The 23,507-nt window shown below is 45.2% G+C and overlaps 1 protein-coding gene and 1 long non-coding RNA gene across 6 annotated transcripts in view; one reads left to right on the top strand and one right to left on the bottom strand.

Moving 5' to 3' along the window:
* LOC142575893 (uncharacterized) overlaps positions 1-20,338 on the bottom strand; it is a 59,779-nt gene extending 39,441 nt beyond the window's left edge. For 2 of the 4 annotated variants that reach the window (XM_075685671.1, XM_075685669.1), the window contains exons 1-3: positions 20,106-20,337; positions 4,686-4,747; positions 452-623 (exon numbers count right to left, since the gene is read on the bottom strand). In XM_075685671.1, the coding sequence (XP_075541786.1) occupies positions 452-623; positions 4,686-4,713 (200 nt within the window). In that variant the 5' untranslated portion in view covers positions 4,714-4,747; positions 20,106-20,337. Of the gene's footprint in view, positions 1-451; positions 624-4,685; positions 4,748-19,047; positions 19,194-20,105 lie in introns of those variants that run through there. The other 2 variants (XM_075685672.1, XM_075685670.1) reach the window with 2 other exon arrangements.
* LOC142575892 (uncharacterized) lies at positions 8,828-13,642 on the top strand. Of its 2 annotated transcripts, none has more exons than XR_012826727.1 (3): positions 8,828-9,098; positions 11,088-11,215; positions 13,245-13,642. It is a non-coding gene; the product is annotated as an uncharacterized LOC142575892 (long non-coding RNA). The 2 variants fall into 2 exon arrangements; XR_012826728.1 differs by lacking the exon at positions 8,828-9,098 and adding an exon at positions 9,960-10,144 and having other exon boundaries at positions 13,245-13,641.
* Positions 20,339-23,507: the final 3,169 nt, after the last annotated feature.

Here is a 23,507-nt window from a genome sequence, read left to right as displayed (position 1 = left end):
CTTGGTAGACACCCATCCATGAATGACGTGACTGCTTTTTCCTCACCGTGAGACGAGCGGCGCCTACTCTACTAATGGCTTGACAGTTGCGTTTATCGGCTGTTCAGTTTTACTCTTCTGTGTCAAACAGGCCGGATTTGCACCAAAAATTAGCAGCGTCAACTTTTTCCATTCCTGGAAATGGTAATGAGCTCCACTGACAGCGCTCTACAAGTCTTCCATTGTGATCAATCGCTTGACACGTTTGTTTGGAAAGTCAATTAATCTAGTTTGCATAATTACTTGTTGAATTACTACATCGAACCATTTTTAAATGAGTGTATTTATGGTAATACTAATCCAGTGGAAATAATTTAATTACTTCAAGTTCCCCGGTCTTAAGAAATTTCGGACGCGTTTTGTGATAAACTCGGTATATAGAGATATAATAAAAAGTTTCATCAACGCTTACACTGTATTGCCGGGCTTGCTGAGCAGCAGGAAGGGATGGTCTTGGTAGTGTTCGCCTTCCATGTAGCAGTCATCGCACAGATCGTAGTTGTTACATAATTCACACTTCCAACGCCTCCACACAATTTCTCCACAACCACAGGCATCACAGCTGATCCCTTCGAACTTCAGAGCTGGAACATGAGAATCGCCTTTCTGAAATCGCTTAACCTAAGCACACTATTAGAGAGCTTAAAATTTCCGCATGCATACCAGCATTTGCGGAATACCGGGTTAATATAGAAGTGTTCGCTGGAAGCATACTGTGCTTGACGACTAAAATTTCTGTTGCGATAGCATTTATCTGGACACTCCCCATCGAATGTCAGCCGTCGGCATCGCCGTGAGGTTCCGTATTCAGTCCAAGAGCGATACGATCGCAGCCTGTCGCCGTGAGCGGCAAGTGTGAAGGCAATCGTGTGATGATGAGTTAAGGTTGGTAGCTTTGTCGCGCATACGTAAGGGAGGGGGGCGGGAGATATGCGCGCGCTAGGAGGGGCGTGGGGAGGAAGCTAGCGTGCTTCTCCTCTTATACTCCGGCCGCGGCTGCACAAAGCTAGGCTAAGCGCGGGCGCGCGTATGCTATCTTGGAGTTAATCTACGGTGGATGCAAACACTAGGCAATCCGCAATCAGTGTTACTGTTGGCTACGTTTGCGATGTGTTCTCGTGCGCCTAGTTTGCGTTGAAACGAGACGTAGCACCAAGGGTAATTCGCTCGCCGCTGGTGCGGTTATTATCATTCCAGCGTTCTGACGGCGAGTATCTGCTGTCAGCGAGTGGGACGTGTTCATGCTTGCCTGTGCATGCATTTCAATATGCTTATTAATTTAGTTATTAAGTGCATGTTTACAGCAGTTGATGCGGCCGATAAACCTACAAACCATACTTCGTATAGCTATCTAATAATTTCTCATCGCAATCAATGCTTCGCTTTGTGGGCGAAACTGCGACATTTATTTTAATAAGTTGCAAATGTTAACGGTTACATCCGTTCCTACACATTACAGCTGCAGCTAAGCAGGATAGCGTCGCTGTATTAATACGCTCTTTTAAAGTCGGCGTCACGAGACGACACCACCAGCGTTGCACCTAGTTTCAAAAGTGACGTTTATTTCCCGGCCCGGCCCGGCCCGGCCCGGCACGGCCCGGCACGGCCCGGCACAGCATAGCCCAGCCCAGCCTTGCCGAGCACTGCCCGGCCCGGCCCAGCACATCCCAGCTCAGCCCGACCCGGCCCGGCCCGGCTGCCAATCCACTCCAACCGAATCCATCCATCTATCCAGAACGGGACAAGCTAAATTTCTCTATTCACTTTCGTTATCGGCGTTGTCATACTCGTATTATCATGACCTGAAGGGCAGTTGCCTTCATGAGAATTTTATGCATCAGTCTGAATTGTGCATCGTGCATCGAACGCACTGGTGAATGTGATAGCATACAAAAATGTATCGTATAGGCAAGCTCTTTTTTAAGCGCTAGCTTGTCCTACTCCATCAAAAAGTCAGGCTTCAATAGCGGCTTCAGTAAGTTTGGACTGGAACTCGAACGGCTTCAGAACATTAAGAAAGCAGTTTGCGCGAACACGCGCACTTTATGTTCCAGCCTAGATTACATATATACATTTCAGGATAGCTTCGCCTACGTCGTGGGAAGTCGCCTCCTTTATCCGCCCAGGAGCAGAAACAGAGCACAAAGGATGAAAGACAGCGAGAACATGACACGAGAGCTTCCCTTCCTTCTCTGTGGGCAGTTTCTAGTCTTCCAAAATGTATAAACTCGCCAAACCCTTGATTATTTTGCCAAAGAGTGTCGAGGTGAGCTAAGAGAACTATCGTTTCACAGGATGCCCGATTGGCTGCTCGTGTAAGGGCTGGCTACGAACAACTGCCGATCCCAGAACGTAGAGTGTGTAGTGAGTGTAAGGAATGTATTTTTATAAGAAGTACATTATAAATACTACATGTTTGTGTAACGAGAAAGGGCCCGGAAGACCAGACTCGGTGTATTATTGATAATGGTCAAGTTCACAGCCAAGGACCCAGCTGAGGACAAACAGCTGCTGGAGAAAAAATTAAGACAGAGAAACGATCAATCGCTGCTATCTGCTGTATTCGCACATGTGTTTCCCTGGCATTGCGCCTAACGCAGACCTCTGGATCGAAAAATAAAAATAGTTAAAAATTATTTCACTGTTCCAAGATTCCTAGTAATATCTCCAATTTACATTTAATGTTTCGCTAGCAACAGGAATCACATACTTTAATGAAGTTGTAATTTGATTAATATCATCATCACCATCATCATTAGCCTATCTATATCTACTGCAGAATGAAGGCCTCCCCCTGCGATCTCCAAATACTTCTGTTCTGCGCCAGCCGATTGCAACTTGCACCTGCAAATTTCCTTAGTTTGTCACCCCACCTAGTTTGCTGCCGTCCTCGACTGCGCTTCCCTTCTCTCGGCACCCATTCCGTAACTCTAATGGTCCACCGGCTGTCCATCCGATGCATTATATGCCTGCCTAGCTCCATTTTTTTCTGACAATATCAATTAGAATATCGGCTATTCCCGTTTGCTTTCTGATCCACACCGCTCTCTTTCTATCTCCTACATCTCCAACGTTACGCCTAATATTTTTCGTTCCATCGCTCTTCGCGCGGTCCTTAACTTGTTCTCGAGCTTCTTTGTCAAATTTCTGCCCCATATGTTAGCACCAGTAGAATGCAGTTATTGTACACCTTTCTTTTCAGTGATAGTGGCAAGCTCCGAGTCATGATCTTGCAATGCCTGCCGTATGCACTCCAATCCATTCTTATTCTGTAAATATCCTTGTCATAATCAGGGTCCCCTATGTGTAACTTACCTAGATAAAAGTACTGATTCACAGACTCTTGAGGCTGATTGGTGATACTGAACTATTGTTCCCTTGCCAAGCTATTGAACATTGTGTTCTGCATGTTAATCTTCAACTTCACTCTTACACTTTCTTTGTTGAGGTATTCAATAATTTGTTGCAATTTGTCCCCACTGTGGCTGAACAGGACAATGTCATCTGCAAACCGAATTTTGCCAGGATATTTGCCATTGATCTTCCCTCCCAAGCCTTCCCTGTTTAATAGCTTGAATACTTATTCTAAGCATGCAGTGAATAGTGTTAGGGAGATGCGTTTCCTTGCCTGACCCCTTTCTGGATAGCTAACTTTCTACTTCTTTTGTGGAGAACCAAGGTAGCTGTGGAATCTTTGTAGATATTTCCCAAGATGTCCACGTATGCCTTCTGTACTCGCTCATCACGTAGGTCTGTATGACTGCTGGTATCTACACTGAACCAAATGCCTTTTTCATAATCTATTAAAGCTATATTGAGAAGTTGATTGTACTCTGCAGATTTCTCAATTACCTGATTGACGACATGCATGTGATTTAGTGTAGAATATCTCTACCTGAAGCCATCTTGTTCTCTTAGTTGAATGGAGTCAAAAGTTGTCCTTATTCTATTGCAAATTTTTTTGGTGAATATATTATAGACTACTGAAAGCAACCTTATAGATTAGTATAACGTTGGCATTCTTTCAGTTCTCTGATACACTTGAAGTCATCAGGCGTTGCGTTTAAAGGGTCGCAAGCTTTTCAAGCATAATATCTTTGATATCTCCTCCACCTTTGATTAAATTGACTGCTATTGCCTCTTCTCATCCTGCTTTTCCCCGGTTCATGTCTTTCAATACGGTACCTAGCTGGGTGAGTAGGTACATATGCATAATTATTACTTACAGCGCGCAATAAGAACACTGACGAAGAAGAGATACGAAACCCGAGCGCTGACTCACGACTAAAAGTTTGTGGCATTCAAACAGCCATATAGATAGAAAAACTCACACATGCGTACACCGTGCGAAACTGGTGCTCAGCGAGTGTACCCATGAGCGATTATGCCCACCAACACCTTTCACAGAATCCACAGTATTGACCCTTTGCACGTATGATACATACTGTCACGTGGTGCTTTGCGTTTCGAAATTTCTCCAGTTGTGCTCAAGGTGACATGGGAGGAGTCACCAGGTGTCACCCCTAATCATTTCAGAGTCACGTGACCCATCACTGGTGCGAATAGGCACAATTCAAAACACAGTAGCCACGGAAGAACGCCTCGTGTCATTTGAATAGATCGTCCGTTCACTCTCGCAATCTTACCTGAAGCCGAGCCACTTGTGCCTTCCATGTTGGTTGGCCCTTATCTCGGAGGTACAATCACCCTGCAAAGGTGATTTGGTCGCGTTAAAGCTAATTTGATATTCCGGCATCTTCAAGAGTAAAACGTGGCACAAGGCGAACTCCGATTCCTCTATTCCGAGATAGTTCAAAGGAAGAAAAGAATGCTCTAACCACGCCGAACAAATATGAATGTATAATGGTACAACATGTACATGTTGGTGCAAGAAAGCGATTTGCGCATAGTTGCGATATACTTGTATATAATTATATATTGTGTCCGTACTTAATTCAGCCCTTTTGGACTCATTCTAATAGTGGTTATTTCGCGGCGAAGTCAGAAAGTCATAAGCTTGAAACTTCCTTGTTTTCGGAAGTTTATCATACTCAGCAACATTCGCAAAAAAGAAGTGAAGGCCTTCATCAACGATATATACCAAACATTTCATTGGTTTTCCTGTACTTTTATCAATTGGGATAACCGAATACACAAAGTTTGACGTACCGATAGCATTATTTAGCATGTAATCCTTGTTCCACTTGAGATGACGCTATTCTAAGCTTTCGAGCATTCATTGAGGCTGAATAATACTAAATGCCTTAATCGTAGAGTGCCCGCACGCTCGAGCACTCAGCTGAAGCTGCGCTGCGAGCCCTGTCATAAGGCGAGCGTGTGAATGGACCAGCACACATTTCAAAGGGAAGTTTGTCTTCGCGAACCCTCCCGGGCTTTACTGACCATGGTTGCTCGCTGGCTTAGCACTGCCGCTGTCGCGCTTAACTGTTTCGTTACCGCGAGAAAAGGGTCGTTTCTTATAGGTCTCGAAAAAAAAATTATTTACCACTACAAAGAATATTGCAGCACACATTGGAGCACAGCATGTTGTGCACAATGAAATATAATTTATAATAAAACATACGTTGCAGTACAGAAAAAATTATTAGGTAAACCATGAACATTCTAGAAAGTGCCATTTTTGCTGCCAGTTCATAAAAACAACAATAAAAGTAACATGATATCTACAAAAACATTGAGGCACGGTAACGTGAGGCACTGTAACGTCATACTGTAGTGGAATGTCGGGCAGAGGAGTGACGCGGTACTCGCCATCAGGAACCGGTGGGGAAGACAACAGTTCAGTATAGGCTATTGACTTTGGCGGCGAGCGAAGAAAGCCGCTGGGGCGTAAGCGGCAGTGGGGGGCGTCAGAAGGTTCTGCGAGAATCGGCAACTCACGGCGAATGTTACTGGAACAGCGGTCAAAGAGAGTAGAATGCGCGGAGAAAAAAATCGAGGCAGAGCATGAGGTCGGGGGGGGGCAATGAGCAATTACGGTGAAGAGGACAGTGGTGTGGCGGCCGGTGATGCTGACACGTGCCGTGCACATGCCCACGATAGGCACAGTGCCGCCATCCGCAACGCGGACGACGCGTGCCTACGCTGGGGTGAGGAGCTTGTTCAGTCGTCGTTGGAAGGCAGCAGTCATAATAGAAAGATGTGTTCCTGTATCGATGAGGGCCGTGACAGGATAGCCGTCAACGTCAACGTCAAGAAGGTTTTGGTTCGTAGGTAACGTGAGCAGAGGATTTTAGTGCAATGTCGACAACGCAGTTTCACTTTCAGAAGCTGCAGTGCCTAGTTTTCCGGCTGCATCCGGGAGGCGATAGGCGTTGGAGAGAAGCGACGGGGTCGGGGCGAACGAGACTGATGGCGTCGAGGTGAGGCCGAGCGGCTGTAGCGAAGGTTCGGAGCAGGAGCATCAGCAACAGTAGGTTCATGGCGGGTGGTATAGGGAACAGAAGGTTCAAAGGCGCGGGAATAAATGGCAGCGTATGTCCGAGGAGGTGGTGGCCGTCGGTTGCGGCAGGGACGAGCGACGCGGCCGATGCGACAGCAGTGGAAGCAGATCGGCCTGTCATCAGGGGTACGCCATTCGGACGGGTTGCGGCGAGATGTGGCAGAAAAGGACTGCCGGGGACGAGGAGGGCCGCTAGAGAACTGCGGAATGCTGGGTTGAGACGTGGAACACAGGGAGTTCAGACCCACACACTAAACATTTTTACGCCCTTATGGGTGTTAATAGGGGTGCTTTCGGCATTTACACCCATGCCCACACCCTTTTAGCACCCTTTTCGGCCAAAGCACCCTATCACAAGGGTGGATACCACACATAAGGTGTAACTTTGCTCAAAGAAGGGTGTTAAATCGACGCCTGAAGGGTGTTGAACGTATTGATGCATAAATCTGAGTAACGTGTACACGTGCACGCATTGAGCAATGTGTGTATGTATTGCATTTTTAATGCGAAAGCGTTTCATGGCCTTTCAGGTAGGAAAGGTGGCGTTCTCCGCAACAACAATCCATACGGGACCCTGCTCATGCCAATCTTGTCATTTCCCTTGAAAGCATTCAGAAAGCATTCAGAACCGCGCCGCCCGTTTTATTCTCTCAAATTATTCACTTCATTCTAGCGTCACGTCCATGAAAAGAACACTAGGTGAACCTGACCTTTGGTTACGTCGCAAATACTTTCGTCTCCGTCTTTTTCATAGAATATGCTAATTTAACCCTTCCCGTAAAGAAAATCTTTTCACCACACCAAGTTCTCGTCTCGCATCGACCATCAACACAATATTGATGTGCCATTCTTCCTTTTTGCCAAGAACAGCCACTGAATGCAACCGCCTTCCCGCCTCAACAGTCTCAATTTGTGACACCACTAATTCAAGGTCACCGTTCAAATTATCTTATGGTTTGATTTTCTATTTTTGCGCTGCAATGCAATTATTGCATATTTTCACCACTTCTTTCTGTTGTGCCTACTAGGCCTTGAATGTAATAATAAATAAATAGAATGTGAAGTCATCACCGTCTTGTATGACGTCAGTAGTGATACAGAAGGTAGTAAATACAACAACGTTAAGTATGAGCAATTATGGGTAAATAATGTGAAATAATGTGAATAAGGGTGGAATAAATTGCATTAAGGTTCGTACAAACTATAGCACGGTGGATTACGGGAGACTAAGGTAGTATTGTGAAGAACACGTGACAATGTATGAACTAACGTATTATGGTCACGTGACAATTGCAAGTGTAGATGCGTGAAGCGATTAAGTTTTCCCATTCCTAAGTGACTGTCGATATTTCTTCAAGGATTCTGATGTTACTGGCATGACGGCCACTCCAAAAATGTATCATCCAGAAAAAGAACGCCCTTTCACTTACAATTCCATTATCCTTATTTTTCGTGCTCACAGGAATATTAACATGCAATTAAACACTTGTAGAAAAACTGCAGTAGCAGAGCGAAAACACGAGAGCAACTTGCGCAATTCTGCACTAATATTTCGGTGCCCTTAATAGCCCAACAAAAAGTGGTGAAATGGAAGAAGCTGTTTGGATACATTGCTGAACAAACAGGGACGTGCTGTTGGACGAGCCTCTGCTGTACAATGGCATCAACATACAATTTGCATGGTGAATCCATAAAGAAGACTTAGAGAGGCGAGATCACGTTGGAAGTTCTCAAACCCGAATTTCCACGTACCTTGCCTAATTCATTCAGAGGCTTACTAAGCTACTGATCTGCTTTCTAAGTGCATCCTCAAATACAGCTTGTAAGGCTGAGCCTATATATTAAGGGCTGGTGTCGTCAAAGCTGTAATTTCTTATCCAGAGCATACGCACTTGCAAACGCAGTCTTCAGTCTCCTCATGAATGTTTACGCGTCGCTGTCGCACGACCAAGATGTGAGCGTCTTTATCGAGCCATGATATCGCTGAAACTACGCTGTGACCACGCAAAGTTGCTTCGTTCGGACGCAGCGAATAATCTAATCGCACCAGCAGAAGAGCGCCGATCGTCTCGCTCACGGTCCCGATTTGTGTACTGTACCCTCAGTAATGCAGCACAGACTGCGCCCCCCACCCCAAAATAAAATGCCCCGCACGAAACGTAGTAGTAACTACCCGCCTCACCGCTCTAGTTAGAGACCACAACGAAGCATCAGCAAACAGGCGGCCATGCGAGCAAGCAAACCTGTCAGAATAAACGTTCAATTTGCGCGGCCACCCCATGCCCAATGAAAAGCGACCGGAAGTGACGGCCGACGCTGTACCATCACTTCGGCGCGCGGCAGGACGGGAAGGCGGAAGCTGCGCCATCATGCTCGTTTTCGCGTGCGTTCGCGTCGCGCGCTGTGCGAAGTAATTTTAAACGTGTGATTAGTTTTGCGCGCGGGGTAGAAGAAGATGTGGCCCATGCTTTGTGTATTACTCGTGCCCCACTTCAAAGCAAAGCGTTCGTACGCACTGGAAGATGGATCCACGAAGGCTGAAACGAGAAGTTGCAACGTGCCAGGTCGGTAGTACTGGCATGATGGAAACTTTCAGGCAAGTGCCCGTTTATTTGGTATTTGTTTTGTTCGCTTTAGAAATATCTCACTGTGATCTCGTAGCATAATTCATAATTCGCTAATGTAAGAGCAAGAGCAGCTGCACTCCTACTAGGGCAAGTTAACTACCTCGATCGCGTCCCGTGTGACTAATGTTTGTCAAATCTACATCGGGCGTGGTGCACCTGCATAGTTACGCTTTGTTTCTCAGCGCTTGAACGTTCATTGATGTAATTCTCTTGTGCGTTCAGCGCGGCTGCTTGTAATACGGTCGTTCGCACTTCAGTTAAATGTGGTCGACCACTTTTGCGTCGTGTAGAAAAAGGACTGGCCTAGCCACCTTTCGAAGGAACCGGCGCGGTATTGGTTCTCCCTGATGCGGTCGCGTGCTGCTGTTGCTGCTTGCCGGACGCCTTCGGCATTTTTTCGGCTCGCTTTGTCTGTGCGTGTGCGCGTGCTCGCGCTCGGCTTGATTTGTGTGTGCGTGCGTGCGTGCGTGTGTGCGCGTGTGCGCTCAGCTCAGCTCGCTTTGTGTGTGTGTGCGTGCGTGCGCTCGGCTCACTGTGTGTGTGTGTGTGTGTGTGTGTGTATGTGTGTGTGTGTGTGCGCGCGCGCGTGCGTGCGTGCGTGCGTGCGTGCGCGCGTTCAGTACATGCCGGTTTGTATGGGCCGGCGTGTTTGCGCGTGTCTAGTGCGTACGTGTTTTGTGAGTGTGTTGTCTGTGGGTCGCTGTGTGTGCGTGCACGTGTTAGCGTGTCTGCCTGCATGCATGTATGTGTGCTTGTTTGTGTTCATCAATGTGCGCGTGCGCGCTTTTGTGTCTGCGCTTTGAGAGTGCGTATACTTGTGTGTGCGTGTGGGTGCTGTGCGTTTTGTGTGCGTGCGTGTGTATTGCATGAGGCCGGTAGAGTTTTACTCGCAATAAAACTCTTCCGATTTGGTGCAGCGAATGTTCCCGCCTGAAAGCCGAGTTTGGTTTCAAGCCACCCTGGACAACTGCTCTAGAGGCGCCGTTTCTCGGGAGGACCAGTGGGAAGGCGCCAAGTATACGCTTCGTCCTTTTTCCTCCCATGCACTGATAAATCAATAGCCTTGTTTTTTATTGTGAAAGGAACGGTACATCCAGAGCATAAAGAAATGATTAAGAAATCTGGTAGTGTGTTTTAAAGACGTGGATTTCCCATTAGCCCACATTTCTTTTGATGCAGACAACCGCTGAAATTGTTAGCGGCAGGTTATTCGAGACGTTCTACGTATATAGCAATTGTCTTCAGGAGCTTTAATGAATTTTGAAAATTTGAAGCGTTGTGCTTTAGAGGTATCATATACAAGCTTTAGGTCTCCGAGTAATTTGCATGCCCTTCGAGAGCTGTCGCCTATAGCCCTATTGAAATTCGTAACTACAGTTTGGAGCACTGGGGAAGCTAGAAGGCTTGTCCTGGCTCTCGAGAAAGTGTTTAAGCTGGTGGTGTAGGTTGAGGAGTTTGGGGTTGGTAACACAAAGGATTTTTTATGCCTTAGCAGTAGGAGTGACACAGGATAAAGAAAATGTATGTGTGTCAAGCACAGGAAGCTGCTCATATTGTAGAAGCATGTGTGTGCGTGTGTGTGTGTGTGTGCGCCCATGCATGCGTGCGTGTGTGTGAATTCTCTCCTCAAAAGGGAGTATGTGTGTAAGTGAGCTATTTCATTGCTGGTCTGTTTGCCAAGAATTGGCAAGAAAACACAATAATCAATTTAACTTGAAATAATAAACTTCAAAGCATACTGGCATACTGGCGACAGCAGCATACAAGCATGCAGCTGTGTGACAATCTTAATGCATGACTGCAACATTCGGAAGGAGGCTTGCTTCTTCACTAAGCAGCACAAAGTCCATATTCTTGGCTTTTCTCGTTCAAACCAAAACGAGGCTCATTGCCAATGATCTTGTCTTTTGCTCTAATAGCATTTGTTTATCTTGTACTTAGAGCGTCGTTTCTCGCAGGTCATGCAGATGGTAGCAGCAATTTCACAATGCCCAGCCTTGGCGCCCCCCATCAAGAGCAAGCCACTTGCGTTCGCCTTCAGACAGATGGTTAATGTCTTCTTGAAAGCGGTTGAGAAGACAACATTGTAAGTAGATATAGTTGTGTAGTGTAATATAATAAGTCAAGTTATAATTTAAAACTCAGGCTCCTTGGCCGCCTAAGCTTGATATGATGTGCAGTTGTGTGTGGTTGTAAATATTGCCGATGGTACAGTCCATACTGCAGGTATGACTGCTGATCCAAAGTATACATTTGCATTTTCTTGATGGTCTTTCATAATGAGGATTTTCTTTGTGCAAGAATATTCACAGAATGCCGGGGCATTGTAGCATCATATTCTTTATTGTTCATTCACTGCTAATTTCGTATGACCTTCCTGCTACCAATTTATTTGCAGGAAAGGAATATTTGTTTACTCTCTGCAATGAGCTTGTTATTTGCTCATTGCATTACACTCTTCTACCGTTAATTTATTCCCATATAATTATCAAAACCTTGAAATTTCAGCTGTTTTTATTTTGAATACAATATCAAAATCAAAATGCACCGGATTGCAATCTAGACTGCAAGGGATTTGAAGAAATTACAAGAAACCAGGACCTCTTGAGAGCGTTAAAAAAACGTTTCCGCAGGTAATGTGCCTAATTGTACTGAGCTAGCTGCTCACGAAAATTGCAAGCATATTTCATTTCACATAGTTTTGCAGGATATAGCAGGCCTATCATAGTCTTTGAGCACAACCTTACCTCATTTGCATCATGAAAATGTCTCGTGCTGAATTTGGGACAAGTTTTGAAAAATGAATGTATCATAATTTTGAAACTACACAAAGTATTGGTTGAGGCTAGACAGTTTTCAAACAACTTGACCATGTTGAACTTAGCCATTACAGGACGGAAAAAAAAACATGCACAGGAGCACTCATTCAATGAAATGTGATGCTTGTGGTTATTTTCCACATGCAAAATGTACTTTTAAGCGAGAGAGGGCAGGTAGCCAATTTACAACCATTGTGACTCATGCGGGTAGTAGCAACACAGGATGAGAAATGGTTGTGTCTCTGAGGTTCATTGAATATGTGAAAACTCATATACAGTACACCCCCCCACCCCCTATGAGGGGTAACCGTGCAATATGTTTTGGGCAAGAAAAACGATTGTTCTAGGAGACAAGAAATTTCAGGCTCTAGTTGAGAGGCTACAGAAAGAAGGACCATGTAAATAGTCACAGATTAACATAAACTGCATCGGAGTGGCATCACAGTTTAGAGCATGAAGTGGGAGCATGAGGAAGGATCATAAGTTTAAATAAGGGAATACTACTTGTCAGTGCATTGCCAAGCTAACCCATTGAAAGAAGGGGGCGTGCTCTAAGAAAAATAATTGATCACACATGCTAAATTTTCGAGGAAAGTATGCCAAAATGCCCATTCTTACTAAATTAATAAATAAGAAATACACGATAAATTTTAGGATGCAGAAAGTGTCTAATAAACTGCATTGTAGAGTTGGATATTGTTGGGCTGGATGCATGTATTTCAGGGCAAATGAGAATGCCAGTGGGGATTCCCTCATTTTCATTTTGTGTGCACACTCTGTAAAACAGTTCTCTTTGTCTCCTAGTGTAATAATGTTGTGTAAAAACAGTCATTTTTTAATGCCTTGTGCATTTAACTCTTAATGTGCCATATCCCGTAAGCTTCTCACCTGCAGTACTTATAAAGTGTAATGCAGATATATTGCAGATTTCATAATGTCAATTTTGTATTAAGGTCACATACACACTCTTGGACAAATGTCTGCTGTTGAGAGATGTCATTGGTAGTCTTTAAACTTTATTCACTCTTATTTTCTATGGTGAAAAGGCTACTGTAAATTTATGTTTTTGCTGCTGTATGTACCTTGTGTTCACAATGACATAGTGGTTTAGCATTCACAGTAACATGCAATTCCTTAATTTGCAAAATAGAAACTTCTCCTACCTTTCACTTGTCTTGCCCAGTTGACTGAGCGGTGCATTCTGCCCAGTCACATTAATTATCATTTTTCCGCAAAGTACGTGTGTAATTGCACGGGCTGAATTCTCATGATTCTCTTCTTATTTTGCTAATGCAGGATGCAAGATTCCAGCAATGCCATGCGCTGCATTTATTGGTCAAGATGCTCAGAGAATGGAGTCCCTGCACCTCGTGGTTAACCGTGAACATTTCTTTTTCTTTTGGAAAGCTAAAGGCCATTTGCTGCATCACTTGCATTTTTGCAGCTCAGATGTGTACTATATTTTTCTAATTTTGAATCAATATTGGCTGTTCAGTATAAAAAATGACGTACAGCGTGAAGGACAAGGACTGCGAGAGACACACTCCACTGACTCTCAACAATATTTTATTGCGTTGCCACATCGTGTGTGTATACACAGAGGGGTCATGCGCAGAAAATGAAAGCCAGTCGCAAGGGGTGTTCTAACAGCAAGTCATTGTAATAAGAACATGGTCACTTGAAAAAAAAAAACATCACAATTTCTATCTGTTTAGATACAAAATTTCACTAGGGGTCAGCGTGATAGAGGGGCCACTAACGCACACACTACCCAGTTTTCTGGTGAAATCAGCTTCAATAATTTACCGGGTGAGCTGTGTCTCGCTGAAACTTCCGTATCTTAAAGAGGGGCATGCAGCCGCAGTCCCGGCAATGAATGCCCAAGTGGCCTTGAACAGTGTTATTGACGTTGTTATAGTGCTCTCTTAAACGATCATTTAGGCGCCTGCCTATCTGTCCAATATATTTACTGCCTCAAAATGGGAATTTGGGAAACCACATTCGTTGCACAGATCGCAAAACGTTTTCTGTGCCCGGCAGAGCAACAACTCTGACGTGATTCAGGCGCGTTTACACACTTACAGAGCCTTGCCAGCTTTTCCGGGGCTGAGAAAAGGACTGCGATTTCTGTAGGTTCCCTAATCTTTTTTAGCCTATGGGAGACATCATGAACATACGGTAGCACTGCAAACCTGTGTCTCAACCGGCTGGTTCCTTGACCGAGCGCGCTCATCATGTTTTGTGCACTTCACAAGCTGTTCCGCTATGCCTGAAATTAAGGCCAAAGGGTAGCCAACCCAAGAAAGGCAATCAGCCTGTGCAGCAACGCTATGTTGCATCTCGTGTGAGCAAGATTTATTGAGGCTGTTAAGGAGGCAAAGCTTTACAATATCTCATTTGACTTTGTTGGACAGACAGGCAGGCGCCTAAACAATCATTTAGGAGAGCACGATAACAACGTCCATAACACTATTCAAGGCCACTTCGGCATCCATTGCTGGGACTGCGGCTGCGTGCCCCTCTTTGAAGGTACGGAAGCTTTAGCGAGACACAGGTCATCCGGGAAACTATAGAAGCAGATTTCACTAGAAAACTGGTTAGTGTGTGCGTTAGTGACCCCTCTATCGTGCTGACTCCTAGTGAAGTCTTGTATCTCAACAGCTAGAAATTATAATGTTTATTTTTTTCAAAGGGCGATGTTCTTAGTACAGTCACTTGCTGTTAGACACCCCTTGTGACTCATATTCTGCACATGCCCGCTTTTGTACAAATACACATGATGTGGCAACATAATTAAATATTGTTGGAAGTCAGCGCAGTCTGTCATCTCGCAGTTCTTGTCATTCAAGCTGTACGTAATTTTATCTCATTAATTGCAAACTATCCCAAGAAACTACCCTTGTTCAGTATAATTATAATGTTTGATACGGCCATTTACTGGCAAATGTTAACAGTGTGATATTTAACTTGAACTTTTGCATGACTGCCTATGCCTGTGTTCTTTTAGTAACCAGAGTATGGCTAATTTATTAAACCATATTTGCTAATTTGCATGCTCACATGCTATAGCATGCCTTAATCTTGAATTACTGCATCTAAGTGCAAATAATTTAGAAATTTCCTATGTATTTTAAAACTGTCCACATTTTGTGCTCAGCAAAATCGTTTAATCAACACTGGTTTGTTTTTATCAGGCCTCCTACTGCACTTTGCACCCAGGCACTAGTAGATGTGGAATATGCACTCTTTTGATTTATAGTAAGAAAAGAACCTATTTTCAAACTACATATTGTATATGTACCAGTGCCTTAGAGTTACAAAACAAAAATTTATAGAAACTGGTATTGTAGTTAGAAAAACCGCTACACAGCACCTTTAGCCCAGAGAACTCTGGTTTCACAAAAGAGGACAAACTATGTAGGCACTAAAAAATTCTACGTATTTTTTGTGCTCAAGTAATCTTGTTGGAAATAGAAAATTAGCAATAAGGCTTCTGGCATAAACCTCACTTAAAGCATGTCTATGCTTGGAAAGTATTGTTTCAGTCTGAAAAATGTTGGCCAGTTATGCTTTAAATCGACTTTCCAAACTTTTCATAATGCTTTGCGATTACATTAGTGTACAAAATAACACGTGCCTTTCTTGTGCGTTTGCTCTGCATTTCAATTGCTTCCCTAATTCACCTTTGCAATATGCCTTTTTTTAAGGCATCAAAACTTGAATTTTCGTTCACTGGAGCCTAATACTAAAAATTTATTCCTTTATGTGGCCCAAAACACTGCGAATCAACCCAGGCTCTTTCAGTGCCGCTATACATAGTTTCTTCTCTAATAACAGATTTGATCAATACATATATTTTAGGTACCTTTGTGGGGAATGTACATGTTCTTGTACTTACCGATGTGTTTGGTGATTGTGCATGTTTATATTTCATGTGATTTATGTATATGTTGTACTCTGTATTGCAGCATGCAATAAATATATTTGCGTTTTCTTGAAAATGCCGCATATATCTTACCAGTCTGTGTTGCATATTATTTGGATATGGAAATCGTGATAACCTTGGTGTTGATATACATGCTCAAAAGTGTCAAGTTTGCTAGGTTGTATTTGTGCAGCGAAGACAGGTTTTCCAATATACACCATGAATTACTAATATGTAATGTGATCCACACGTATAGGTGTTGTGTATGCCCATCGAAGCTTCAAGGCCGGCTGTTCGACAGTGCGTTTGGTAGCCGAACTTGAACCTTCTGGCACACGCAATAGTTGCGCGAGGATCGCTGTACATAGTAGTAATTGAAGGCGTGTACTGCCGAATCTGCCTTCCATACACGCTAGAAATAAAAGGGTGTACACCCTTCCAACACCCACACAGATGGGTGTTAATTTGGACGAGCACCCTTACACCCTAAATTTATTTTGCTGGACACCCTTCCTTTAGGGTGCTATAGTGGCACCCCAACTGTAGGGTGTAGACAACAGCACCCTTAGGGTGTTCGTCTGGCGACAAACTGATTTACACCCTTAAGGGTGTTAAAATGTTTAGTGTGCATGTTCTCAAGTTCCTGTCTGACGACGGCCTGAATCATGCTGGCGGATCGGGAGGCGTCGCGGAGAAAGCTGGCGAACAGGCGGCCTCGAGTTCGCCGCGAATAGCACGGGTGACGTCGTCACAGGTGGTGGTCTAACGCGGTCGACCCTCACATGTCGACGTAGCGGCAGTGTTGGGTAGCCGCGTGATGTGGTGTGAGATATGGTGTGAGATATGGTGTGAGAGATGGTGTGTGGTGTGTGTGTGTGTGGCTCTTAGCTTGTTCAAGGCGACGCCATTCTTTTATGATGGCCTCGATAATCGAGGCATTGCCGAATACAAGCAAATTGAAAGCGTCGTCGGTGATGCCATTTAGCACATGTTCCACTTGATCTGCTTCGGACATATTATCGTCAGCTTTGCGGCATAAAGCGAAGACGTCGAGGATGTGTGAAACGTACGGCTCTGTAGATGACTGAACACGAGACGCAAGAGCTTTTCTAGCGGCAACCTTGCGCCCAGTGGGGTCACCGAACAGTTCCCGTAGCTTTTCATTGAAACTGTCCCAACTGGTTATCTCGCCGTCATGCGTTTGGTGCCGCACGCGTGAGGTGCCGCCGAGATAAAGGATGTCATTGGCAAGTATAATCGTTGGGTCCCACCTGTTATTAGCCCTGGCGTGTTCATAGAGCTTGATCCATTCGTCGACGTCCTATCCCTCCAGGCTAGAGAACACATCAGGGTCGCGATGTGGGGCAACCGTGACGATTGGCACAGTCGGACAAGCCGAAGCCGTTACAGAGGCGGCCTCGTCCCCGGGAGGCATGGTAACAAGCTCGATGTGCCGACCACTTCGGAGTTCCTGGCGAGGACGAGGATCGCTAACCTCCACCAGAATGTTACATGTGGAAAGACAGACGAACGAGGCTATTTACGCTGGAGCCAGACAGCCAGGCCGACACTCGCTCGCGCCAAGAGCACAGACCAACTGCATAATCGCTCTCGCGGCGGCTCGTCTCTTCGGCATAGCTCGATGATATCGTAATAATATCAAAGAAAATTCAGAATATATTCATTTCAAAGATAAATGGATAACCCAGGAATAGTGTCTGAAAAAAAAGATTCTCAGTAAACCACCGTTCTCCGGATACAAAAAGAAACTAAGACCAGTTCATCCCTCACGCATGCCGTGTGCGGTGAAGCAGTTCCTGGATTTTGTGAAGCATACGTGCACTCCATAATTTTCCCACAAGACGTCTGGTTTTGTTCGACTTTGCGGTCCTCGTAACACATTTTGCAGTTCCACCTTTATGGCGCCTTGTGAGGATGGTCCGTTGAGAAGTCCAAGTAACGTACTTCACCAGTTCGTCTGGAGTCATGCACCTCTTCCAAGACCGATCGCTTTCAGCGTAGCTCGGCAACTACAATATTATGCATCCAAGCATATCCGTTCGCATTTTTGCACAGTTTCTTTATCACCTCTGCAAAGAAAAAAAGTAGAAAGAAATTCCATGCCGTTGGAAACCGTCTTGCGCTGAATCGTAGTGCTGGGTCGAGATGTGCTACGGGTGGCCTTTTTCGCGTGAACTGGTTTGCTTTGCTGCTGATGGCAGCACATCATAACCAAGCGAAGTATGCACCCTGAAGATAATCAGTAGAGCTTTCAGGTCATGAAAAAAAAAGATCGGCGGATAAGCGCGCACAAAGAAGGAGGGCCGCTCAAGGTCGTAAAGGAAACTCATCGGTGAATAGCTGCGGATGTCCCATGCTCACTCAAAACATCCTCGCCGTCAGAGCTTGAATCTGCTTTACGGTCATCTTCGGAATCATAACTCGAGTGCTCATCACTAAAGTCAAGTGCGGGTGCACCACAGTTTCGAGCAGGACGCTTTTCTCGCGACGCAGCCGCGCGGGACGACACCATGGGAGCGACTTTCGATAACTGTGCAGTGACACCGGCAGCGCCCCTTGCCGGAATTTTACGAGAGGAGCTTTACCGAAACTCTTGGAAACCGGTTGCAAAAGCTAGGTCCACATGTTTCACATGCATCGGACCTCCAGAAATACACTTTAATGGAATGAAACGACTCGGACTCCAAAAGAAAGCTCTAGTGAACAGGTGACGTCATCTTCGGTTAACATCATGGCTCAGCACAGTTGGACGGCAAAGCGGGCAATATAACTTAATTCGTGATGCACTGGGAGTCATTTCATTACAAAATTTTGATGCTAGTATAGCGGAATCATGAGCGGGAAACTTTTTTCTAGAGCGCGGCAAAAGGTGACAGCCACGGCTCTTTCTGCCACAACATACCCACATTATTTCGCAAAATGTTCCGTCAAAAGTCAAGACATCGCCGGAGTACGAAAATTTAAACTTATTCTGAAAGTGCAGTGCCTGTATCTACCGGATAGCCTTATATTGATAGGAAACGGTTCCAATAACACTTTCGATAACACTGCATAGAGATGGCGCTGAGAGACACTTTGTATCAAGGTAAAACTCTTCTCGTGAGTTGTCCGTAGCGCGACGCATGCGAAAATCGGTCTGGCGAAACAACTTACTTGCAGACGCAGCGCCCTTGCGTATTGCGTAGAACAGCTGTGGTCGCTAAACGGAAACTTTTTTTAATTATCTGCGCACTATACGAGCCTGTGTGCAGTCTGAACGTAGCCTAACACTAGTACCTAACAAGGCCACAGCCTTCTCCCCTTCAGGTATCGCCATCACATGACTCTTGCGGCCCCCTTCGCAACCGCAGCAGATCACGCGACCTTCACCACTCGGCCGTCGATACCGGGACAGCGTGGGTGCCGGTGTTGGCGCGAAGGCACTTCGACTGTCCGTACAATTGCTATCGGAATAGCTTAAAATTAAGTTATAGGGTTTTACGTGCCAAAACCACTTTCTGCTTTTGAGGCACGCCGTAGTGGAGGACTTGAGAAATTTCGACCACCTGGGGATCTTTAACGTGCACCTAAATCTAAGTACACGGGTGTTTTTGCATTTCGCCTCCATCGAAATGCGGTCACCATGGCCGGGATTCGATCCCGCGACCTCGTGCTCAGCAGTCTAACACCATAGCCACTGAGATCGGAATAGTTTAAAACTACACGTCAGTGCATTCTGTCGAACATTTCCCACTGCTTATCTAAATAGTGGTGCTATAATTTTAAATTTCGTTCCAAGTGAGCTTGCCTCGGAAAATCGCTGCCTTCAATTCCTAAATTACGATATGCGCTATCACGTTATGTGTTAGAAAGTTAAGTAAACAAATTTAGTTGATTAGGGATTTACGCATCTAGATTTCTCGAGTGATTACTCGTGCGTCGTATACTTCGGCACTATTTAAAGGCAGCTAATAAGAAAATTAGGCAGTTACCGACCCTACTGCTTTACCGTGATTACATTGGTAGTGTATAAGCTAAGCATTTATAGGCCATTTTGCCTACGTAAGATTGCGTTGCACTTGGTCTTTACCAACTGCAAATTAAACAAAACCGAGAATAGCTTTCTACATGAAAGTTGCTTAGTGTACCGATAACGTGTAGAAGAGTCCTACTGCACCATAATGCATTGCTGAATATCCAAGACACACACGCCGGCTGCATAGTATGCTCACCTTCCGTGCGGAAGCCTGCTTTGCTAGACTGCTGCTTTGTATCCGCAGCTTTGTATCCTCAGCAGATGTCGTGGCGGCGCCTGAAATTCCCAGCGTGCGCTGCACAAATAAAAGAGCTAAAATACCGCGAAGAAAAATTTAACACTGCAGGAACGGCGTATGCTGTATTGCCAGTCAACCATGAAACCTGACGCTGACGTCCGTTGTCTCGCCGACGCCAACTTTGCCCTCGTGGCTATCGGCCACTAACGCACAGCCACAAAGCGGCTGTGCCTTATCATTTGCCGTGGGTTGCTGCAGGTTTCCTCCACCGAAAGAAGAAACAGGAAACTGCGCTAATTTTCGCAAGCGAAAGAGGAAGATAAGCACTAGCAGTTATGCGCACGTTTCTCTCCCGCAACAGACAAGGTCGATTCAAATAGGTCGCGAAGCTTCGGGCGAAAAGCGGTTCAGTGCAGATTGTCACCGACATCAGCATGGGGGGTTATGAGAAGCGCGACTATGTTTGGAGGGAACAAACATTGGGAAAGAAAAAAGCGTTTTTTCATTCAAACGAGACACAGTTAGATTCATTCAACGAAAATAAAATTCCTAGTCAATTTTATATATTCGTGACGGGTTAAGAAAATACAAGTTCAATTTTATTACTATTAATAAATGCATTTCTTTTCAGCGCCCATCGCTGCAGGGGGCGTTTTCGTCACTATCACTCGCAATGCAATGCACGTCTTGAAATGGGCAGAAAGGCGCACTCGTAATGTTCACCTGTTAAAATACGCCCCCCCTCACAGTTTGTGCTTTCTTGCTTGTCGAAGTTTGTCTGAATTTGGTGACGCGGGTAGCTTCATCGCTTCTTTATCTGTTCAGTCAAAAGTAGTGAGTTACGACCGCCAGATAATTGTGCAGTTGTTTTCGTGCGACTGCGCCGGCCGACGAGCTTGGCGTCCGACTACAGGATCAGCACTCTACCACCTAAGGCTTTCGTCGGCCTCCAAAGAAAGTATGTTCTGTGCAGGGGTGCGATTTCGACACCTGTACGGCTGGGCTTTTTCTGCATCGCTTTCCACGCTGTAAGCTCGAAACGTCCATCAAGTCGAATGACGGTACATTTGAATATATAGCTTCAAAGGAAAGACAACAAAACAAAATGACGTCACTTCTGTTTTTAACGGACATGGCGTCACATTATTTTTTCTTCCGCCGGAAGTGTTCCCACCACATACAGATGGCGCTAAGCCCCATGAACCCCCGATGGACCGCCATGTTTTGAACGTATGGGCTCCTATGGAAGCTTCGCTACCAGGTATATTTACCTTGCAACAGATCCCCACTTGCTCACGTGTAAATAAAGTTCGCCAACACATTGTCGACCATAGGCAGGCACAGACATTATCGCTCAAGTCGTCCCTCCGAATGGGACAAGAGAGTCTAGTGTCACTTTCGTGATATCTTTTTGCCCTCGATACAAGCAGGGGAATTTCGTTCTCGATCCATGCTGAGCGACCGAACGACCTGCGAAGTGCTACAATGCACGATCGGCACACAGAAATATCGAGCCAGTTAAGGCTGTTTCACATGCTGCGACTGGAACGACGAAAATCGGTGCAGTCGCACGCGTCGCAATGCGATATTTATAGGGCCCATTTTACGTAATTGCGATTTCAACAATGCGATGATGCGACGCCCAGGGTTGCTTATTATCAGGTTTCGTGGCACACGCTGCATAATTATTTTATTGTAATGAATAAAACTTTTATATTGTAATATTATTGACTTTTCTTCATTTGGAGCAAATAATATGCACGTTTAGTAATTTCAAAACGTGTTAAGGCTTGTTTTGGAGTGCACAACAGCGGTAGAGTGTAACAGCGGTTTCTGAAGTTCAGTGTGACATGGCGCACGTAAACAGCTGTTCGCAGATGTTTCGGCACTGTTTATTGTCTCATCTGCCTTCTATGACAGTTTCGTTCTGCCTGCGCTACAACAATCTACAAGATGACCTATTGACAAGTCAACCCGCCGTGGTTGCTCAGTGGCTATGGTGTTAGGCTGCTGAGCACGAGATCGCGGGATCGAATCCCGGCCACGGCGGCCGCATTTCGATGGGGGCGAAATGCGAAAACACCCGTGTACTTAGATTTAGGTGCACGTTAAAGAACCCCAGGTGGTCGAAATTTCCGGAGTCCCCCACTACGGCGTGCCTCATAATCAGAAAGTGGTTTTGGCACGTAAAACCCCATAATTTCTTTTTCATTGACGAGTTCATATATAGCTACCCTCACCGCATATATACAGTATTCGGCATTCGGCTGCCACGAAGTCGTCGTGTCAGCCCAACAAGATACTCGCGCTACCCGTGTTCGGCGTCACCTTCTGGAGAAATAATGTGTGTATATTTCTCGTGATTGCGCATATGCGGTACCTGCACCTAGGCATATTCTTGCGCCAAACGCAACAACAAGCACCAACCCGAAAGCCCGCATGTGCCCCTGAACGAAGCCGTAAATGATCTGTGTGATTACTGGACGTGGAATGAGAATTGTGTTGTGAAATGCAACCTTAGCGCTAGCCTGATTCGTCCATCGCCGTGCGTGTGCTGCGAATATATATATGGGAGTCCTCTCTGAATATTTCTAAAGGCGCAAAAGCTGGCGCATCAAATGTTTTGAGCAGGTACCGTGACTTTTGTAGAAACCTGTACAATGTAACATAGCATTCTAAAAGACACGCTTCTCGTCCACTTTGTTGTCTTGTGTCTCGCGCTAGTAGTATACTCTGAACTTCTAACAAGAAGACCATATTAGTTAGTTAATTTGGGTTTATTGGCACAAAGGCAACTAAGGCCATGCTGCACCACTCACAAGACAAAAGCAAACGCAATGTTAGAGCAGGTAAACCTGCATTGCATTATGGTTCGTGTAGATAACCAGTTATCTCTGAAAAGCGGAACAGGTTAGTAAGTGGCAGTAGTGGGTCATCTGCCAGTAATAGGGCAGGGTGTAAAGGTATATGTAAATTATACAGGTTGTGTAAAAGCTTCCGTCGCTGTGTTTCAAGGTGCGGACATGTTGTAAGGATAGGTATTACTGTAAGAGGTTCATTCCATCCTTCGCAAGTCGGCGGGCTTTCTTTCCAGAGGAAAAAGTTGTGTGTTAGATGTGTGTGTCCAATCCGAAGTCGACGCAGGATCACCTCATAGAACCGTTGCCGACGAGTGCAAACCTTCCACTCACTAATTACGCTTTCGTATTATGTAGCTTGTTACTTGTACAGTGGTCCCATTCTTGTTGCCATTTTGACATCAAGGCTTTCCTAATCGCAGTGATAATATTCTGATATGGAAGCGCTGTGTTTGTTATGTATTTTTGCACTGCCATCGATGCACACCTATCCGCTGCTTCA

This window comes from Dermacentor variabilis, chromosome 3 (genome assembly GCF_050947875.1).
Source record: "Dermacentor variabilis isolate Ectoservices chromosome 3, ASM5094787v1, whole genome shotgun sequence".
NCBI lineage: Eukaryota > Metazoa > Arthropoda > Arachnida > Ixodida > Ixodidae > Dermacentor > Dermacentor variabilis.
Note: the sequence above shows the minus strand (reverse complement) of the source record. Positions and strands in the feature narration are given on the sequence as shown.